Raw genomic sequence first — 17,798 nt, 5'->3', positions numbered from 1 at the left:
ATAGAAAGGCCATGTTCGAGAGAGCATGTAGGGTGTCTCCTACTCAAGCTATATGAAAGTCTGGCAACGCTACATTTAATTTTTTAGGTAGTTCAAATAATCCAGAATTGGGGCCCTTGATAATATCAAAGAGAGACTATCTGAGTTAATGGGGCGATCGGACATATAAATGATTAAGTACTTAGATATTTGCTTTGCACTAAATAGTTAACTCATCATTCTAAAATGTTAATTAAATACGGCCAGACCTATTTTTCGTGCTTTCTTTAATCATTTGTGCATTGACACAAGAATGATTAAAATGCATTTGATATTTAAGTGAATTCAGACCGGCCTCTTTGCCGCCCACATTCGCGGTGCCGCTCATGAGATTCGTTTGCTCCCAGTAAAAATAGCTACAAAAGTACACACACACACACGCACTTCCGATCGCAATAACAAAGAGCGGCAAAGAGCGCGCAGAGAGCAGAGCGCTCTCCCACTCTCCGTAAACAAGTTTGAACAACTCGCCAAACCTGATTTTCCAGCCGTCTCGGAGAGATTACAGGCCGCGTCAGTTGCACCAAATTGCTGCTACGCTCCACACGTTTCGTGCGGAACGCTATTTTCTGGATGTTTGCGTGCCTAAAAACCTGCAGTAGATTTATAAAAATCCCCAGGTAAGCACAAGGTTTATCTAAAAGTAATCGTTAAGCACAACGATTGCGATATTTATAACATTAAAATGTTTTTTTTTTTCTGTGTTTTGTTTAGGCGTTGCCATATCAGCGAGCGGCAGCCAGACACGCGATCGATTGAGGTAAAGAAGAGCGCGAGCGAGAGAGTAAGTGAGCGAGCGCGTGAGAGAATCCGTTAGCTGTTGTTGTGTGCGTGAGCGTGAGCGCCCGGAACTGAGCAAATGTCTGACGTAAGTAGAAGCAGTTCATCAAATTATGGGGCGATACTTTCCTACTACTAAAAGCAACTAGCGGACAAATACACATGAACGATCAGGTTTAACTGGAAAAGCGTTTTGGCTATTTAGCTAGCAATTATGTGGATATTTTCCAATAAGAATTTTTGACTTCATACACAGGACGAGGCCAATCGGTTCGGTGGCAGCGCTGGCAGCTGCTCCCAACGTATACGTAATGTCCTGACGCTTGAGGAGCGCGTAGAAGTCATTCGGCAATATGATATTATGCCCATGTACAGCAAACTGGCTAAGAATTTCAACTGTAGCTGGGAGCAAATCAAGAGCATTATCTCGAATCGAGAACCCATTATGGAATTCTATGAAGCGACGCGCCACAACAACAGACAGCCCAATTCCAAGTTCGAGGAGCTGCGCAGACGCAAAATCAACTTTCTGGGTCATTGCCTGTACGAGTATATACAGCGTGCTCAGTTCCATTTGGGTGTGGACATCAACGAGGAGCTCATACGCACCAAGGCATTGGAATTTCAGACATTGATGGGCATCGAACATTTCGTGCCCCACAAGGTATGCTCGGAACGGATATTAACTGAATTCGAATCTAATTAGTCTCTGCATCAATCAGTCCTGGATCAATCACTTCAAGGCGGCCTACAACATAACGCTCTCGAATCGCCAGATAACAATGACGCGTAAGCCTCCGCGCTCTCTGGAACTGCGGGATATTATGTCCTACTGTGGCAAGAACATACCAGCATCGGACAGCAGTAAGCTGCCGGATTTACCTGCTCCTCCAGTGGCGCTCAACACGCAGCAAGGTGTCACACCACTGCAGGTCAGCACGCCAGCAGCCGGTGGACGAGCGGCATTGCTGTCACCGCGTAAGCCCGTGGACATACGCTCCTTGTATCGCACCAAAACCCTGGTGGCTGCCTCTAGCCAGAATCAGGCCACCCTGGATGAGCTGCAGCTGCGGCGCAAGCGCAAGATCAACTTCCTGGAAAAGGCGCTGTTCGAGTACATTTCACGCTCGCAGTTTCACCACAAAAACAAGGGTCGCCTCGACGTGGATCATCTGCGCGAGGTGGCCATTAATCTGCGCGACATACTCAAGATTGAGAACTTCTTTCCGGATCGCACGTGGTTCAATCACTTCAAGAGCCACTACAACTTTAGCTTCTCGCAAGGCGTGCATTACAACATGATGCTGCGCCGAGTGCCCCTTTCGCTGGATCTGCGCGATATCGTCAGCTACTGCGGCAGGCATGAGCAGCGGGAACAGTCGCTGGGCAACATTACGCTAACGCCTAAGGAAACTCAAGATTCCGCTCCTTTTGTACATGTGCCCATGGTGGAACCAAAGCCGGAGGCAACAGTTAAGGAATCTATTAATGTTGCCGATGACGACGACGATTGTGTGGCCATTGAGACGCCCACGGAACTGATCGAAATTAAGGATGACGACGATGAGCAAGATAAGGCCAGTGCGTGCGACGAGCGCAGAGACCTCAAGCGGCCAACAGCAGAAGAGGATAGTCCTGTACCGAGCCTGCCTCTCAAAATACAAAAGATCGAATCTTTGAATCCTAGTGCACACAGTCCAGGTCACTATTCCGAGGATAGCGCCGATGGCGAGCTGCCGCGTTGCGTGGAAAACTATAAGGATGCGCTGCGGCTGCTAAAGCCGCTTGAGGAATTCGCACTGCTGGAGGAGAACTATCGTGCCATTGGACTGCTCACCCAGCTCGAGAAGATCTTCGAAGGGGCGGCCAATCGGACACAGGACGATTGTAATTAGAATCCCTTTAAGGGAATTCGACATTTGCTAATAGGAACTCTCACTACAAATTTGACCAAAAAATAAACTGCTGGCTTAGTTTTATAAGTGCATGTATATATAGAAGCATAATATGAATACGTTTATGTATTAAGAGCCTTGCTCGATAAATGTTGGGAGTGTGGAAAACCAACCCTTGTTTGATTAATGTTGTTATAAATATTTATGTGTGTGTGCATAAACAGTGCTTTTGTGTTTGGAAAATGCTAATGCCTCGTGTATACACATGTATGTATATATATATGAAACCCTTAAATATTTTTGTTTAATTTTAGAAACAATTCCTAGTCTGGGGGTTCGGCCTGTGAGCCTGGTTTTCTACATTTATAAAACCAGGCCTTGGCTTGAACCTAGAGCAATTGTATAGACATAATTAATTAAGTTTATTCTTTTCTGTTCAAGAAAAGTCTTAGCTCCGCATAGCTTTTACATATATTTAAATGCTTGGCATTCTGTTGAATACTTTTATTCTTCCCAAGCCAACATTATTTGAAATCCGTCAAGTGTAATTAATAGATTTCTTATCCTCTCGATGATTGATTAACCATATATACAACTGGTTCGTCAAACTTAGTTTTAAGGGTCTTTGCGAAAATTCAACTGAGACGTGTTTCAAACTTTTCAGAAATTCTACCCCTAAAGGTTGTATCCTAGAGCGGAAAATGTGAGTTAAAAAACTGGGACCGGGCAGGGCCAGAAACCCGCCCCCCTTTTAGCTATAATTATTTGTTATGCATTCATTAAACATAACTTCAATCAAGAGAAGTCATTAGAGTGTATGGTACGTGCATATATATATAGACAGAGTCAGATAATGGGCTATTTAGAATGTCTTGTCACGTGGTCCTGTGCCACATTCGCCAAGGTGCAATGCACATGCTCGGGTTACATAATCCGCTTGGCCCTTTGCCGCAGCGCTCGCAACGAAATCAGCGCTTAAACTTTACGTTCAGCCTGTAAAACTTTACGCGTCCCGGCCATTCGGAGATGGGTGATGAGAATGACCTGCAGCGCCAACGGACGGGCACGGAGTGCGGCAGGGAGGAAGTTGGGCAGCTGGGCTGCCGCTGGGCTTGGGCTTGGGTCGGTAAGTCGATTCGGAGCGAGGGCGCCAGCGAGCGAGCGAGCATTGAACGTGCGTGGAGCAGAGCGCTGTAGGTGCTACATCAATTTCAGGATGGCTAGAATAGCCCGGGGAGGCAGCGCCAGCGATGGGGAGCGTATGTCCGATAGGGGCAGCATCCCGGCGAGGCACCTCGCTGCGGCTAGCCACACATACAAGCGGACGCACACGCACACGCACACGCATACGTGCACGTGCACCCCTACAGATATACACACATAGACGGAGCTACGATTACACAACATCCATATATATACATATAGCTGGGAGCATTGCCTTCATCGCGCTCAGTTGAGCCAAAGTTTCGTTTTACGCTTTTGCCCAGCAGCTTGCAACCCTCCTCAGCAGCAGGACTTTCATTTCAAGGATTTCCGACCGACGTCAGACGTCAACTGACGGCCTCACTATACTCGTTAAGGTAGCGCAGAGAATTGTAGCTATAGAAAACCCACGAGTGTAGGTTAGGTGCGAAGCGGGAACCTTGCGGCACCCAACATAAGGAGGAAGCGACTCAGAGAGAGTGAGGAAGGAGGGGTCGGTGGTAGCGGTACGAAACGGAGCAGAAGAAGCAACATCAATGCAAAAACGACAACGTCAACTCGACTCGACTCAGGTTACTGCCACACGGCTGCGCTCCAAAAACAAAATTGAAGCCCCAGTTCTGACATAAAACCCCGAAAGCCAACATGAAAAGGACTTAAAGGCATACAAGTCCATAAAAGTATAGGCAGCTTACATATGTATGCGCGTATGTATGCACGTGTATGTATGTATGTGCCATAGACATGTGTATTTGTCCGGGAAGGCTACCAGTATATGTGGGCACAGCTGTCAGGGATTATCCTGTGAGCATAGCGAAAGGGGTTGGCAGCTAAGACAGTTGCGTTTCAGCCAAATGATCAGCCTGGGCCAGTTATCGTATCTATAGTCATTTAGGCACGTACAATGGGCTCTATCTGTAAGATACATTTCGATTTATAGACTCCAAGGCATTTCCTGTATGTAGTTGTTGCCCTTGACATACTGTAAAATCATTGTCTATAAACGTTAACTGGTTTTTTTTTATAAATTTAAAATTGACTCATTTTTAAACATTCCCGTTTTTAGCTGATCTTTTTACGCCCTCCCTGTATAATATAATTACTTAGTCATCTTTGTGCCAAGTATCTTTAAGATAGTGTATCTTTAATAATTACTTGACATATTCCTTAAGAAATTCTTAAGTATATGATTTTCTACCTGATTTGATAAACAATTTTATATACACATGATCATCTTTTACAATGGATATTCATGAAGAGCTACACAAGCCTCTAAAATCAAACATGAACCGAAATAAGTCTATGATACACTAATATTTCTGGAAAAAATTATTTAAAAATCTTAACACAATTCGTATATATGATACTAACTCATGCCAAACATTCCATTTAGTTATTATCTAAAGCCTTCTTTCCATACAGAACTTAGGATCTTGAAGATAAAAGAGCTATTCAGAAACCTGCCCAAAAGTACCCTAATTGATCAAGTCCTATACGAAATACATTTTTTCTCTAGAAATTACCTAAAAATGTTGACTGGTTTTTCGTATGCATAACTCTGACTCATATTTCCAGCATTCCAGTTGTTATCTGATTGACTTTTCAATAGATTGTATATATGCTCTAGCTGCTATTTATATACACACTTATTTGGTCCAGTGCGTCTGTGTGTTTGTGTGTGTGTATATATCATATCGATTCTTTCGAAGGCAGCCCATCTATAAACATAAATCTCTGCAGCGCTGCTCTCGGCTCAACCGACCCCTGCCCCAGAGTATATCAGCGTTCGACATCGCCCATGCCAGGCCATAATCGATGCCATTGTATACCAAAAATGAATGAGCTCTCGCATAGAGCCAAAAACAGTAAACCCGAACCGAATCGAATCGAACCGAACCCCGTCCCCATGTGTCAGAGCAGCGAGGTTATCGTGCAAGACTATACGAATAGTCGAGCGTATGTATGGAGTCTTATAGATATAGATACAGCGCGGTGCCCGCCGAGATGCTGAGATACATACAGAACGGAAAACATGAGAGGGACGCGCGCTTGTCGATGCTAAGTGGCAGCGGGTCGATGTCGAAACGAGTCTCAGTCTGAAACTCCGACTCTTAGTCTCTGAGACTGTAGTCTCTAAGACTGTAGCCTCGACATCGCCAGACATCGACAGCAGCTGCTTTATAACTGGCACTGGCTGCTGCTCATGCCGCTGCTGCTGCTGCTCATGCTGTTGGCAGTGGTTGTTACTTCTTAAGTATTTGGGTTGTCGGCCCAGCATAAGCCTCTTGGGCTTCGAAAAACTGCTCCGTATATATGCCGATGAAGTAGGCGTTGTTGTTGTTGTTGCTGCTGCTGTTGCTGTATGCACACGACTTGGCATTGCTTCAATTCCATAGGCATCGTTGAGACCCAGACGATGATGGCACTTGAGCATCAGCATTTCCACTAGCACCACCAGCTCACCAGTTCTCAACTGGCTTAGACTCTAGGGGGGACGTAATGCGGAAGGGGGCTATCAGCCATTCCCTTCTCCTGTCGATGCTGGGCATGATGCTGATGATGCTTTCAGCTTTCAGTCATGCGCTGGCGCTGGCTCTGGTGCTGATGCTGATGCTGGGGCTCCATCGTTCGGCCGAGCGACCCGCACATTCGGATTCATTCGGTTGCTCGTTCTGCTGGCACAGCTTTCGATAGATGCTAATCTATCTTTATTGTACAAAGATGTCGAGAGGATGTGTATGCGAATTGGGAACTGGGGATTGGGGATTGGGGAATGTGGCCACAAAGACGGTATGACCGTCGATTCGGTGCGACAGTCAGTTCTGTCCATGGTTCTGACTCTTTTCGGGGGCTGCTATAAATATAAATGGTCTTTCGGCATTCGTATGTATTGGATTTCACTTGGGTTCGATTTTGGTGTGAGCTACGTTTTAGGGAAGCCAACGTATATACTACATACAATACACACACATACCTTTTTGAAAGGTATTATATGTGCACTGTGGTATTCTGTTCGGCTTCGGGTGGCTCTTAAGTGGTACAGTTGAGTTCTCTTTGGATGGGTATTGCACTTAAAAGGATTGAATTTCACTTCAGAAATTCTCACTTCTCATAACATATCTTAAGTTAAGTAGTATATATAAGTATTAAATATATCTCAAGTTATATATAGATATTCTTTCTTGAGTTCAATCATTGCTTTACTTTCTTGATTTTATTCCCCAATTCGACTTTATCTATAAACAAAGTAGCCACATTTGACCCAAAAAATTATATATATTCTCGGTCAGAGACTTTAAGAGCTAGAGTCTTGAACTTCTCCTATTTATTGCCCATGCAGATCATGTTTGTTTGAAAGAATCGATAACTTGCTTTGTTTCCATGAAATCGATAAATAATCAATATTGAAATCATCTTCTGTGACCATATATTCCCTTTAGATTAAATTTGCGTCTAAGAATCGATAAATTCGCTTCTATGAAATCGATAAGTAATCGATATTGAAATCGTACATCTCTTATATCTTTACCATCTCGAAGCCTACAAAAACCAGTGATCTTTTTTATATAGACTCTGTATCCAAACTATTTCACATTAGATTAAGTTAATTTAAAGTTTCGATAATGCGCTTTGTTTTTACGAAATCGATAAAGAAATAATATCGGAATACTTTCCTATGAGGTCTACTGACCTTCGACATGGTATATAATATATAACTTTTTGGATACCTTCTCCCAACTCCCAAAATTTGTACTCCTTTTTTTAGGAGTACAATCTTGGGCTTTGGTATTTACACATATTTGGATGCAATATTTATTAACTGAAACTTTAATAAAGATTAAACAAAAAATACCAAAGTTAACCAGGAACGCATTTCCCATAGTATGGGGTAGGAAGGTACAGTGAGAAGCTGCTGCGTTTAAAAATATAAAATCAATTTAGAGTAACTCCTAGTCTGGCACTTCCGACTAGAACATTTTTAATTATTTACCTTTAAGCTGCTATTTAATTTTATTATTCCATATCTATTTCTATTCTAATAACTAAGAATCTTATCTACTTTACAAAACATATGATCTCATAACCGCAACTGTTTTCAGTATTTACATTATACGGAAAGATCACATACTGATTCAATCGACAAGGGAAAGTCCCAAATTGATATTCGGGTACATTTATCAACTAAATCAAATGAAATCATGATATATTGACTTTTAGCTACGCAGACTAGATTAGTTTTTACTAAATGCAAGTCGTATATGCCTTAAGCCAAATATACAAGCATAGAGTAGAGGATCAGCATCATTCATCCATAATCTTTAGATCGGGTTTCTAAATGATCGGATGTACTACACGCTCGTAGTTTTTTTTTTTTTTTTTATTTTGGATTTCAGTTTTCCAGTTCCAGTTTTCCAGCTAAGCCAATCGAATCGAAGCAGCTCGAACGGTGGGCAACAAAATCGAATGGCAAAAGCCAGAATACAACACGAGAGATATAAAGCCCAGATATGGAAATGGCAATAAACTCGTAGCAGCATTGAGCATACATACGAGACGAGGGAATTGGGATTACTAACTGACGCTGACTGCGACGCCGGCGTCGCTGCCAGCGTCGCTGCGAGCGTCAGCAGACAGCGATTGCGAAGTGAAGCCAACGAGGGCACTGGCACCGGGGCATAGGAAGAAGCGAATGGCACAAAGGAAATTACGAGGAAAAATTCAGGTCCCTATGGTGCTTTTGGGTGCGACAGCCAACGAGTGGAATAGATACGAATATAGCCACACCGGCACACACACACAACACACACACATATATACATATATATAATTATATATACAAAGTAAGCTGCAGGCATCACATATAGATTATAGAGGACACAATGGGCGAGATGCAGAGATACGAGAGTCGAGATACCTTCAGCTGGCATCGAGAGACCGGAACGCTGTGGCAACTACAACGGCTATGCCGAGAGCCGGTCCCCGGACCTAATCAGAGAAAAAAATGGTAATGGAAAAATACTATCGCCTGGTCGTCGTTGCTATGACTGCACCCTGCGCTCCCTTCGACAATCGGGGGTTATGGCATCTGTGAAAAGGGACAACGGTTAAGGACATTCAGAAGTTTTCAGTAGATGTGCGGAGGGGAGGGCTGCGGTACGCGCGGGGATTTCAGTTCAATATAATACATGACCATAATAAATTCTATGGCTAAATCCTCGCTCTGTAGAAAAAGGTCATAATAGATGAGCTTTTGTCGAGGAGTCTCTGCGTGCGTATGTGTGTGTGGGAGTTAGCTATATATATATGGTTGTGTGTGTGTGAGTGAACGTGTATCTGTATGTTTTATCCTGGTCGTAATCATTCGGTTTTCGTGCAAAACGCAAAAGGAAAGGTCATTTTCTTCGCTCGTTTGCCGCAGCTCGTTTTTAGGAAAGGTTGCCAAAGGGCTTAGAAATACCCGACCCCTCACCCCCCTGCCTAAGCCACCGCCGCCACACCTAACGGACGAGAACCCAAAAAGCATTTGAAAACTTTTGCCGGACAGTCGATAGCTGCACAAAATATAATGTATATTAATGTCGAGTCATCGTCGTCAACTCAGGAAACTTAAAGCGTAACTCGAACCACCTCAAGACACCGAACCACCCACTGCTGGATGCTGCCAGCTGCTGGCTGCTGGCTGTGTGTGGTTTTATACCTTTGCTAATACTTTTGGCCCGCTTTTATGTACATGTATAAAATAGCAAGTATTTTCCTAGCTCCATATATATATATATATATATATAAATATATATACATGTGTATTTTTCAACCACCAAAACAACGAAATCCAATCCAATTCAATCGAACCGAACCCAAACTGTGAGCATTACCCATTTCTACTTCTTTGCCCAGTTCACTCTAAGACTCTCGTATTAAAACTAATCCATCAAATTGCCATGGGCGACCCACTACAACTACAACGATAATGGGTTTAACTACAACACGTTTATAGAGTATATTCTTGTTGTTGTTGTTGTTGCTTCTGCTGCTGCTGCTGGCTTTCTTGTTATTCGTGCGAACGAGCCCGAACCCGGGCAGAGCAGCAATACTTCAAGTTACAGATATACACACGTCGCAGTGGTATCAACTTCTCAGCATCTTTTAGATAGCTCCATGTATGCACGAGCTTGTACTTATAGGTATAGTGTGTGTGTGCGAGTGTGTGCGACTGTGAGTGTGTGTGTGTGTATTGGAAAAGATGTTGGCGTAGAATGGATTTTTCTGTATATATATATATATATATATATATATATATAAACATATATAGAGCTCGCATTTAAGTTGCTTTGGCATTTCGTTAACGGATATGTATAAAATATAATGACCTGGGAACCAAACTGGCAGATACAGATACAAATGTATCTGTTAGCTCACGACTGATTGAAGACGAATACGGAGTACTCGTATCGTACGGAAACTTGTTTAATTTGGCGTGATGCCGAAAAAAAAAACCTTTTATATATATATATCCGTGTGCATATATATTGTGAAAACGCATTGGGTTGGACCAAAAAAACGTGCTAATTATTTGAGATCCGTTCATGGTGTTCGCGATATTAGGCAAACTGTCAGTCCAGCAAGCAGTTGCTTATAGTATTTGAGTGAGTTTTATAGCGCTAATCGAATGTACGTTTCCATGAATGGATCACGCGCCGAGCAACCGAGTTACCTGAGATCAGTTAAGGTCTGAGGATCATAGTGCTAAGTAAGCAAGTCCTGTTGTTAATCCTCTGCATAGGCATACTCTATACATGCTTAAATGCCACATCGATGATGCGTATAGCAAGAGCTAAGCGCCGAGGCATAATAAATAATAGCCCAAAATGGCTAACAATGCGAGTATGCCTATAAAAGCGTCTATACCCATATACTACGTATAAATCCAAACATAAAATAAATTTATGATACACATATACCGAGCATTAGGCAAGAATATTATCAAAATAAAAACACACACACAAACAGAGAGACTCTTATATATATGTGCTTATATAGACAAACACACCCTATATCATTAAAATAGAGAATTATACGCTCGTCTGGCGGGCGTTACGTCTCTGCGCCTTTGAAATCCCATCAGTGCCTCGCTATAGACGACGCACATCAAGTCCCGAACCCGGGTAACGAGACGACCAGCAGCAGCCCCAGTCCCGGTTCCAGCACCATCAACCCCCCGCCATCCACCCAAATAAAAAGTCTTAACGTAGCGCCGTGGTTTGAGGGCACAACCAAAGGGCCCAACAGCAGTGGCAAAAGCACCCCAAACATCGGATGAACTTCGGGTTTTTGCCATACCGACTGACTGACTGACTGACAGACCGACAGACCGAACGACCCACAGACAGACCGAGCGAGCGAGCGACTGACAGACAGTTCGCTCTGTTGTTGTCTCTGCCGCTGCTGCGTATTTGCTTTGCACGCCTGACGCCGACAGCGACTGCGACGTCGACGTCTAGAGATATTCTGCCCGTCCTTGCCGCATACCTTGCCCCTGCCGCTGCCTGCCCTGCCCTACACGTTTGCCCATCGCTTGGCTTGGCTGGTTTTGGTTTGGTTTGGCCTGGCTTGTTTGGGATTAAATATTTCCTATAGATGGGAAAAACGAGTCGGTCGGGTCGGTCGTCGAGTCGCTTGGCGATGTTGTCGCTAGTTTCGTATATTTCACTTTGTGCTGAACGTTCGTCCGAAGCGGTTCTCACAGCGCGACCAAAACGCTTCTTTCGCCTGTGTGCGTGTGCGTGTGTGTGTGTGTTAGTTAGCCTAGCCAATTTTTTGTTTGTTGATTTGATTTGATTTTCGGCTTGGCTTTAGTTTCTCGCACCGATTATTATATGCCGAACACACTCAAACATATATACTATATATACGCAGACGATAATCGCGCGAGTTTCATTCAAGAATCGAATGTTTGTGCTCGACAAGGCACACGCTCCTAAAGTGAGTACCACTGTGCGAATGTGTAATGTGTCTGTGTGCGTGTAAATGTGTGTGTGTGAGTGTGAGTATGTGTGTCGCGTCGATGTAAACAAACGGGGTCTTGAGATTCTGCCTCTGCCCGGCCGCTGCCACAGTTGCTGTCATTGTTGTTGTTGCTGTTCTTGTTGTTGTTGTTGTTGTGCTTGTGTGCAATTAAAAAAGCGGCGCGACGCCGCTGACGTCGCTGCCAGCGGCATCGGCATCGGCATTTGCATGCCACACGCGGCGCCAGCTGCGGCAGCAGCAGCAGCAAGTGTTTGCCGTGGTTGTCCGCTATTTAAAAATGTGTTTGTTTTTGTTTGCTTTCCGTTAGACAGCGCGTCGGCAGCGACGCCGACTGCGAAAGTGTTTTTGTTTTGGTTTTTGCTGCCTTTTTTTCTGTGCTTTCGATTTTCGCGCTTGTTTTGGGCGGCCTTATCACTGATAACAGGACATTGACACCGGTTGCAACTTACAGCTGATAAGCGATAGTTTCGAGTGCATGTGCAAGGCAAATAAGCAAATGGAAAGTTTTGTGGAAGAATTTAGTCTTAAATAGAGCTATACGAAGAACTTTCTAGACTTAATAAACTATAATTTTAATTGTGAAAATAAAACACATTTCATTCTTCGACATAAAATTGTAATCCCTTATTTGTTTGAAAACGTCAAAATACTGTTCTTATTGTCTTCTCAAAATTATGCTAGTTTCTATTAAATTAGCTTTAATTATAACACATATTAGACAAGCGTCAAATCTGTCCACTAAACATATTGCTTGATATAATTTACGAGACCCTGAACTATCTATATTACACACAAAATTTCAAAGGTCAAATCCGTGTCACCTTGAACTAGCGTCGAATATATGCGTAATACATACGACACAAATAGCTCTACATATACACATCTACCTAAGCAAGACGAAAATCAATCTAAAATCTACCTGAAAAAAAAACAGGCTCACAAATCTCAGAGTGCAGAAAAAAATCAACAAAACTTAACTGGAACTGGAACTGAATTTAGAATGTTAATGCTACGAATACTTGAAGCATAAAAGGCAAAGCGAGCAGTAGGTAAAACGTACGACGGAATATAAGAACTAGTTAAACAATGGGCAATAGCTGGGCATAGGATGTGGATATACAAAAGGTACAGAGATACAGCGATACTGAGATACCGAGATACAAAAGATACGTAGCAACAAAGGGGAACCCAATGGGCAAAAGAATCAACCTGAAAGAGCCGTAGCCGTAGCTATAGCTGAGGCTCGAGGCAAGCATCTGATGATGATAATGATGACGTTGCACGAAATTTCACGAAGTTCCAATCCCCAAGGCAGCCTCGCAGCAGCAACAGCAGCAGAAGCGGCAGTAGGCAACCATTATTTAGGGTGAGCGAGGAGGATTTAGGGCGCGGAACAGGGACGATGTCTCAAGGCGATTAAGATAAAGTGCCAATCGATATAAGGGAAAGAATAGCAGGCAGGCCAGCAAGCGCAGCGGAGATGAGATGAGCTCAACTGAGCTGAGCAGGGCGAAAGCAGAGCCAGAGCCAGAGCCGGAGCCGGAGCAGGGCAGAGGAATATATATGTATTCGTACATCACAAAACATCCACAGCTCGAGAGCTCGAGAGCTCGAGCAGTGTATATAGCTCAGCGACGACATAAAAGGAAATATAAAACCATTTATAAAGCAAGTCAGTCAGGGGAGATTTGAATTGGAATTGATGGTGTAGTGCACTCGACTACAAGTATATATGTATGTGTGTGTGTCTCACTGTCAGTTAAGTGTGAGCGTGTGTGTGTGTGTGTGTTGGTGTGTGTGTGTGTGTCTGTTTGCACACGAAGCATAGACGAAGCACAATCGCTTCGCTCGTTTTGTGTCAAGGTGCGCGCGGGCTGCGAGTATCTTGAAGATGAATTGAGGAAGGGTTTTGGGCTATGAAACTTTGCTGCCAACTAAGTTTCCGGCACACAAAAAGTTTACGCCAAAGCGAACTGAACAGCTGCGACAGTGAACCACCCCTAAGCTAGCTGACGCAGCAAACTGAAAGATAAAACCCAATTCCGTAAATCCAGCCCAGCAGCAGCTAATGACCTGCTGTGTGTGTGTGTGTGTGTGTTAAGAGGGGGCGGAGGGAAAACGAAGCAAACCCGAAACAGAAACGGAAACTCGACTCGACTCCGACTCAATTCGATTCGATTCGAATAGCAAATCTTGCGACCGATTTTTCAAGAGAAAACGGACATTGCTTTATGTATTAAGTCATCCAAAAGACCGGCTCTCTGACTCAGGCAGGTGGGTTGTTATTCGGGGGCATCACGGCTATGTATGTATCTGACTCAGCAGAGTATTATCCACAATCTTGGAGGAGGCGGAGGCCCGGCCAAGTCGTTCACTTTAGTCAAGTGCTGCTGTTGCTAGCGGCGGCAGCACCAGAAGCAGCAGCAGCAGCTATCTTCGTATTTATATCTGTAGCTATATCAGTGTGTGTGTGTTTGTATCTGTGTGTGTGTGTGAGAGCTCTCCGATATGGGTATGGGCGCTTGGGTGCTCCCATAATGGAGCGTTCGACGTCCGACTGGTTCTGGTTTTGGGGGCTGCGACTGGGACTGGAAAACGTATCGATTTCTGAAGGCGTACGCATCGTTGGCTGAGCAGCGCTTCAAATTTATCAACAGTTTTATGCCTGCATCTGTATGTGTGTGCGTGTGTGTGTGTGCGTGTGTGTGAGATGTTTTTAATGGTGCGCTCGTATCTCTGTCTTATAGCAGGCATGACGCTCTCGTATTGCTCTTATATATTCAAACTTTCTGAAGTACCTATCACACGCATTTCCACACAAACACACACACGTGTGTGTGTGCGTGTATCTTTGTGTGGCTGTGTGTGCGTGCAGATGGTATTTTTCCAAACCCCGAGGTCAAATTATAAATACAGTCGTATGCATTGCAGAACCTATTGATATATATATATATATATATGAATACTCGTTCAATATATGCGTCATGTGTCGGTCCCTATAAAATCTGATTGTCTAAGCGCTTGCTCATAGATTTCAATATAATTTTGTGGTTGTTTTTGCTTCACTGTGTGATCCAAGTTGAGTCACACAGAAACTGTAACTTGATTCCCCGACTTTATAAGGAGATACAATCATTATTGTTTTTCGATTCGCTAATATTATTTTGCCGCCAAATTACAGTTTTTTTTTTTTGTTGGCAACGCGTTCTCCCCAGGGTATGGCTAAAGGGAGCTTGGCTCAAACTAAAGTTTCTTAGTTTTTGATGTTGATTAAGCACAAAAACTTTTATTGAACAACTTTATTTCAAAAGTTTTTAACTTTCTGAAGGGATGCTTGGCAATTCCTAAGCTTTAAGTTGATTGCACTTTTCGCAAGTCGAAGCGCCTCAACATTTATATACATATGTATGTATGTATTTAGTTTCATAGTGCAAATATATGTACATACTTACATGCACGTATAAAGCTGCCTTGCAGTATATAAACTTGCCTTAAAGAGGTATAGATCGAGTTGTGCCGTTTATATGATTAAATTGTTTACGATTGCGCACGAAATTGTTAAAATTTGCAACGTAGAAACTGAGCGCGTCTTTAACAAATAGTGTTGCCAGATCGTGTGCATAAAACGCGGCGAAATTCAAAGCAAGGGCAACGAAATAGTCAACGAAAGAGCAGGAAAGAGGATAGAAGAAGAATAGATCGGAATTTGTGTTTTCGCAGGAGCTTGGCGTTTGGAGTATGTGCATGAATGGAGTATGGAGCCAGTTAATTGGAATATCGAGAATTAACATATTCGATTTATCTTCTATTTGCAGCTGTGCATTTATATTTTTATGTTCTGATTGGTATTGGCGGGCATTTGCAACGCCAAAACGACTTCATTAACAATTCGGGGCGTAAACAGTATACCCGTTATGCCGACTATCCGGCGGTGCTGCATCATCGGATGCTTGTCGAATTCGAGGCAGCATCCGAGCATGCAGTTCTTTGCGTTTCCCAGGCCGGACAATCCCTTTCACAAGCTCTGGAAGGAGGCGTGCCACGCCTCGTTGCGGCGCATCATACCATTTAAGAAGCCGGTCGTGTGCGCCCTGCACTTTGATCCCAGTGTGCTGGGCGGACGAAGGCTGCAGTCGAATGCTCTGCCCACGCTACGGCTGGAGGTGCCATCCAATCTGGAGGCCGTGGAGCAGCAGGCCATGGTGGAGGAGATCGAGCGCAGCCGCAAGTGCGCCTACATCAATGCCGTTGTCTACGAGTGGCTGGTGCGCGCCAATATCAATCCTCAGCTGCGCGGCAGCATCACCCACGGCATGATCAAGGACAAGGCGGAAAATGCACGCCAAGTGATCGGCAGCACATCCTTCATAGCGGACAATCGCTGGCTGAATCGCTTTCGCGAGACACATTTGCAGGGCTTCGCACAGAAGCTGGCCACCAATCAGCTGAAGCCCATGGGCACATCTCTGTGGATACCGGACATTGTACAGGACCTGCAGCATCTTTTTCCGCCGGCCAGCGCGGAGCGTGTGGCCAAGCTGGAGGAAATGCCGGAGCAGTACATGAACTACATGCAACAGTATGGCGAATACGAAGAGGACGACGACAGCATGGACATCAAAGATCAGAGCTATCAGGAGCAGCAGCAGCAGCAGCATTATGCGCTTCAGCAACAGCACCTGCAGCAACAACAACAACAGCAGCAACAGCATCAGTTAAATCAAGCCTGGCCGCCTTTCCCCGGCCACCCACATGGTCACCCACATCCGCATCCCGGCTTTAGCTTTAACGACTACTACTTTGAGCGCCATCAGCAACAGCTGCAGCAGCAGATGCAGCAGCACCAGCAACAACAACTGCAAGCCCAGTTCCCACCACCGCATGTGGTACCCACGCCAGGCGCGGCGCTGACGCCACCGCAGCCACAGCGAGAACCGTTCCAGCCACAACTACCGCCGAACCAGTCCCAACAACGCGTCAGCCCCTTTCAGCCAGTGCAGCTGGCCAAGCGACCGAAGCTGGAGTCACCGGCCGATGATGAAGTTGAAGAAATAAATGCCTCAGCGGCCGCGCGTGGCTCTCCATTGCCACTGGCCGAATCCACGGCGGCCACGCAGCTGGACCAGCGGAGTCCCAGTCCCAAGGAGCAGAACAACAACAGCGGACGCGACAGCGCTAGCAGCAAAGAGAATGCGCCCAAGACGACGACCGACAGTAACAGTGGCAAGTCCACACCTGTGCGTTCCGTCAAAGGCAGCAGCCCGCCCGCAACAGCAGCAGCAGCAGCAGCCCCATCCGCACCAGCCTCGCCAAAGAAGAAGGGCGGCAGCGCCAGCAGCTCCGGCAGCCAAACAAATGGACACAACACGCCGGAACCGTCGGATTCAAGCACCCTGGCCAATGTACTCAAGGAACTCGATAGCTACACGCAGGCACTAGAGTATTTAAAGCCATTAGAGGATTTTGTACTCTTCAAGGAGAATTTTCGTGCCATTGGGCTGCTCTCGCAGCTGGAGCTGGTGCTGCGCAAGGGCGATAAGGCCACGCTTATAGAGGGTTAAGCTCGGCTCAATTTGACAAAACACAAAACAGAAATGTGATGAACAGTGTACATATACATACATAAACTAGCTAATTAATTGAAATAGTATTATTAATTTGTCTTACCACAATTTGGATTAAGTACTACACATTTCGGCAGACAGAATCTGTCGCGATTCGTTTGCAAACAAGCGGTACCCGATGAGATTACAATAAAACATTAATTTATTTAAGGAGAAACGTATTTTCATTACCACTTTAAATTCGAAACAACGGTAAGTGAGGACTCGCAAGTCTGGCAACGCCGAGCTTACA

The 17,798-nt window shown here is 44.6% G+C and overlaps 2 protein-coding genes across 3 annotated transcripts; both read left to right on the top strand.

Annotated features, from left to right (window-relative positions):
• Nucleotides 1-577: 577 nt before the first annotated feature.
• LOC115769942 lies at nt 578-2,940 on the top strand. 2 transcript variants are annotated; one of them, XM_030714987.1, is made up of 4 exons: nt 578-659; nt 754-907; nt 1,076-1,483; nt 1,542-2,940. In XM_030714987.1, the coding sequence occupies exons 2-4, from the start codon at nt 899-901 to the stop codon at nt 2,712-2,714; spliced, it is 1,590 nt and encodes a 529-aa protein (XP_030570847.1). In that variant the 5' UTR covers nt 578-659; nt 754-898; the 3' UTR covers nt 2,715-2,940. The 2 variants fall into 2 exon arrangements, with proteins under 2 accessions (XP_030570847.1, XP_030570846.1); XM_030714986.1 differs by having other exon boundaries at nt 754-993.
• Nucleotides 2,941-11,734: 8,794 nt separating this feature from the next.
• LOC115769941 (alpha-protein kinase 1) lies at nt 11,735-17,664 on the top strand. Its single transcript, XM_030714985.1, has 2 exons — nt 11,735-11,897; nt 15,758-17,664. Exon 2 carries the CDS (start codon nt 15,857-15,859, stop codon nt 17,501-17,503), a length of 1,647 nt encoding a protein of 548 aa, XP_030570845.1. The 5' UTR covers nt 11,735-11,897; nt 15,758-15,856; the 3' UTR covers nt 17,504-17,664.
• Nucleotides 17,665-17,798: the final 134 nt, after the last annotated feature.

The sequence above is a fragment of the Drosophila novamexicana genome, unplaced genomic scaffold, assembly GCF_003285875.2.
Source record: "Drosophila novamexicana strain 15010-1031.04,08,12 unplaced genomic scaffold, DnovRS2.1 tig00004554-arrow-pilon, whole genome shotgun sequence".
NCBI classification, from domain to species: domain Eukaryota; kingdom Metazoa; phylum Arthropoda; class Insecta; order Diptera; family Drosophilidae; genus Drosophila; species Drosophila novamexicana.
This window is presented reverse-complemented; position numbering and strand designations above follow the sequence as displayed.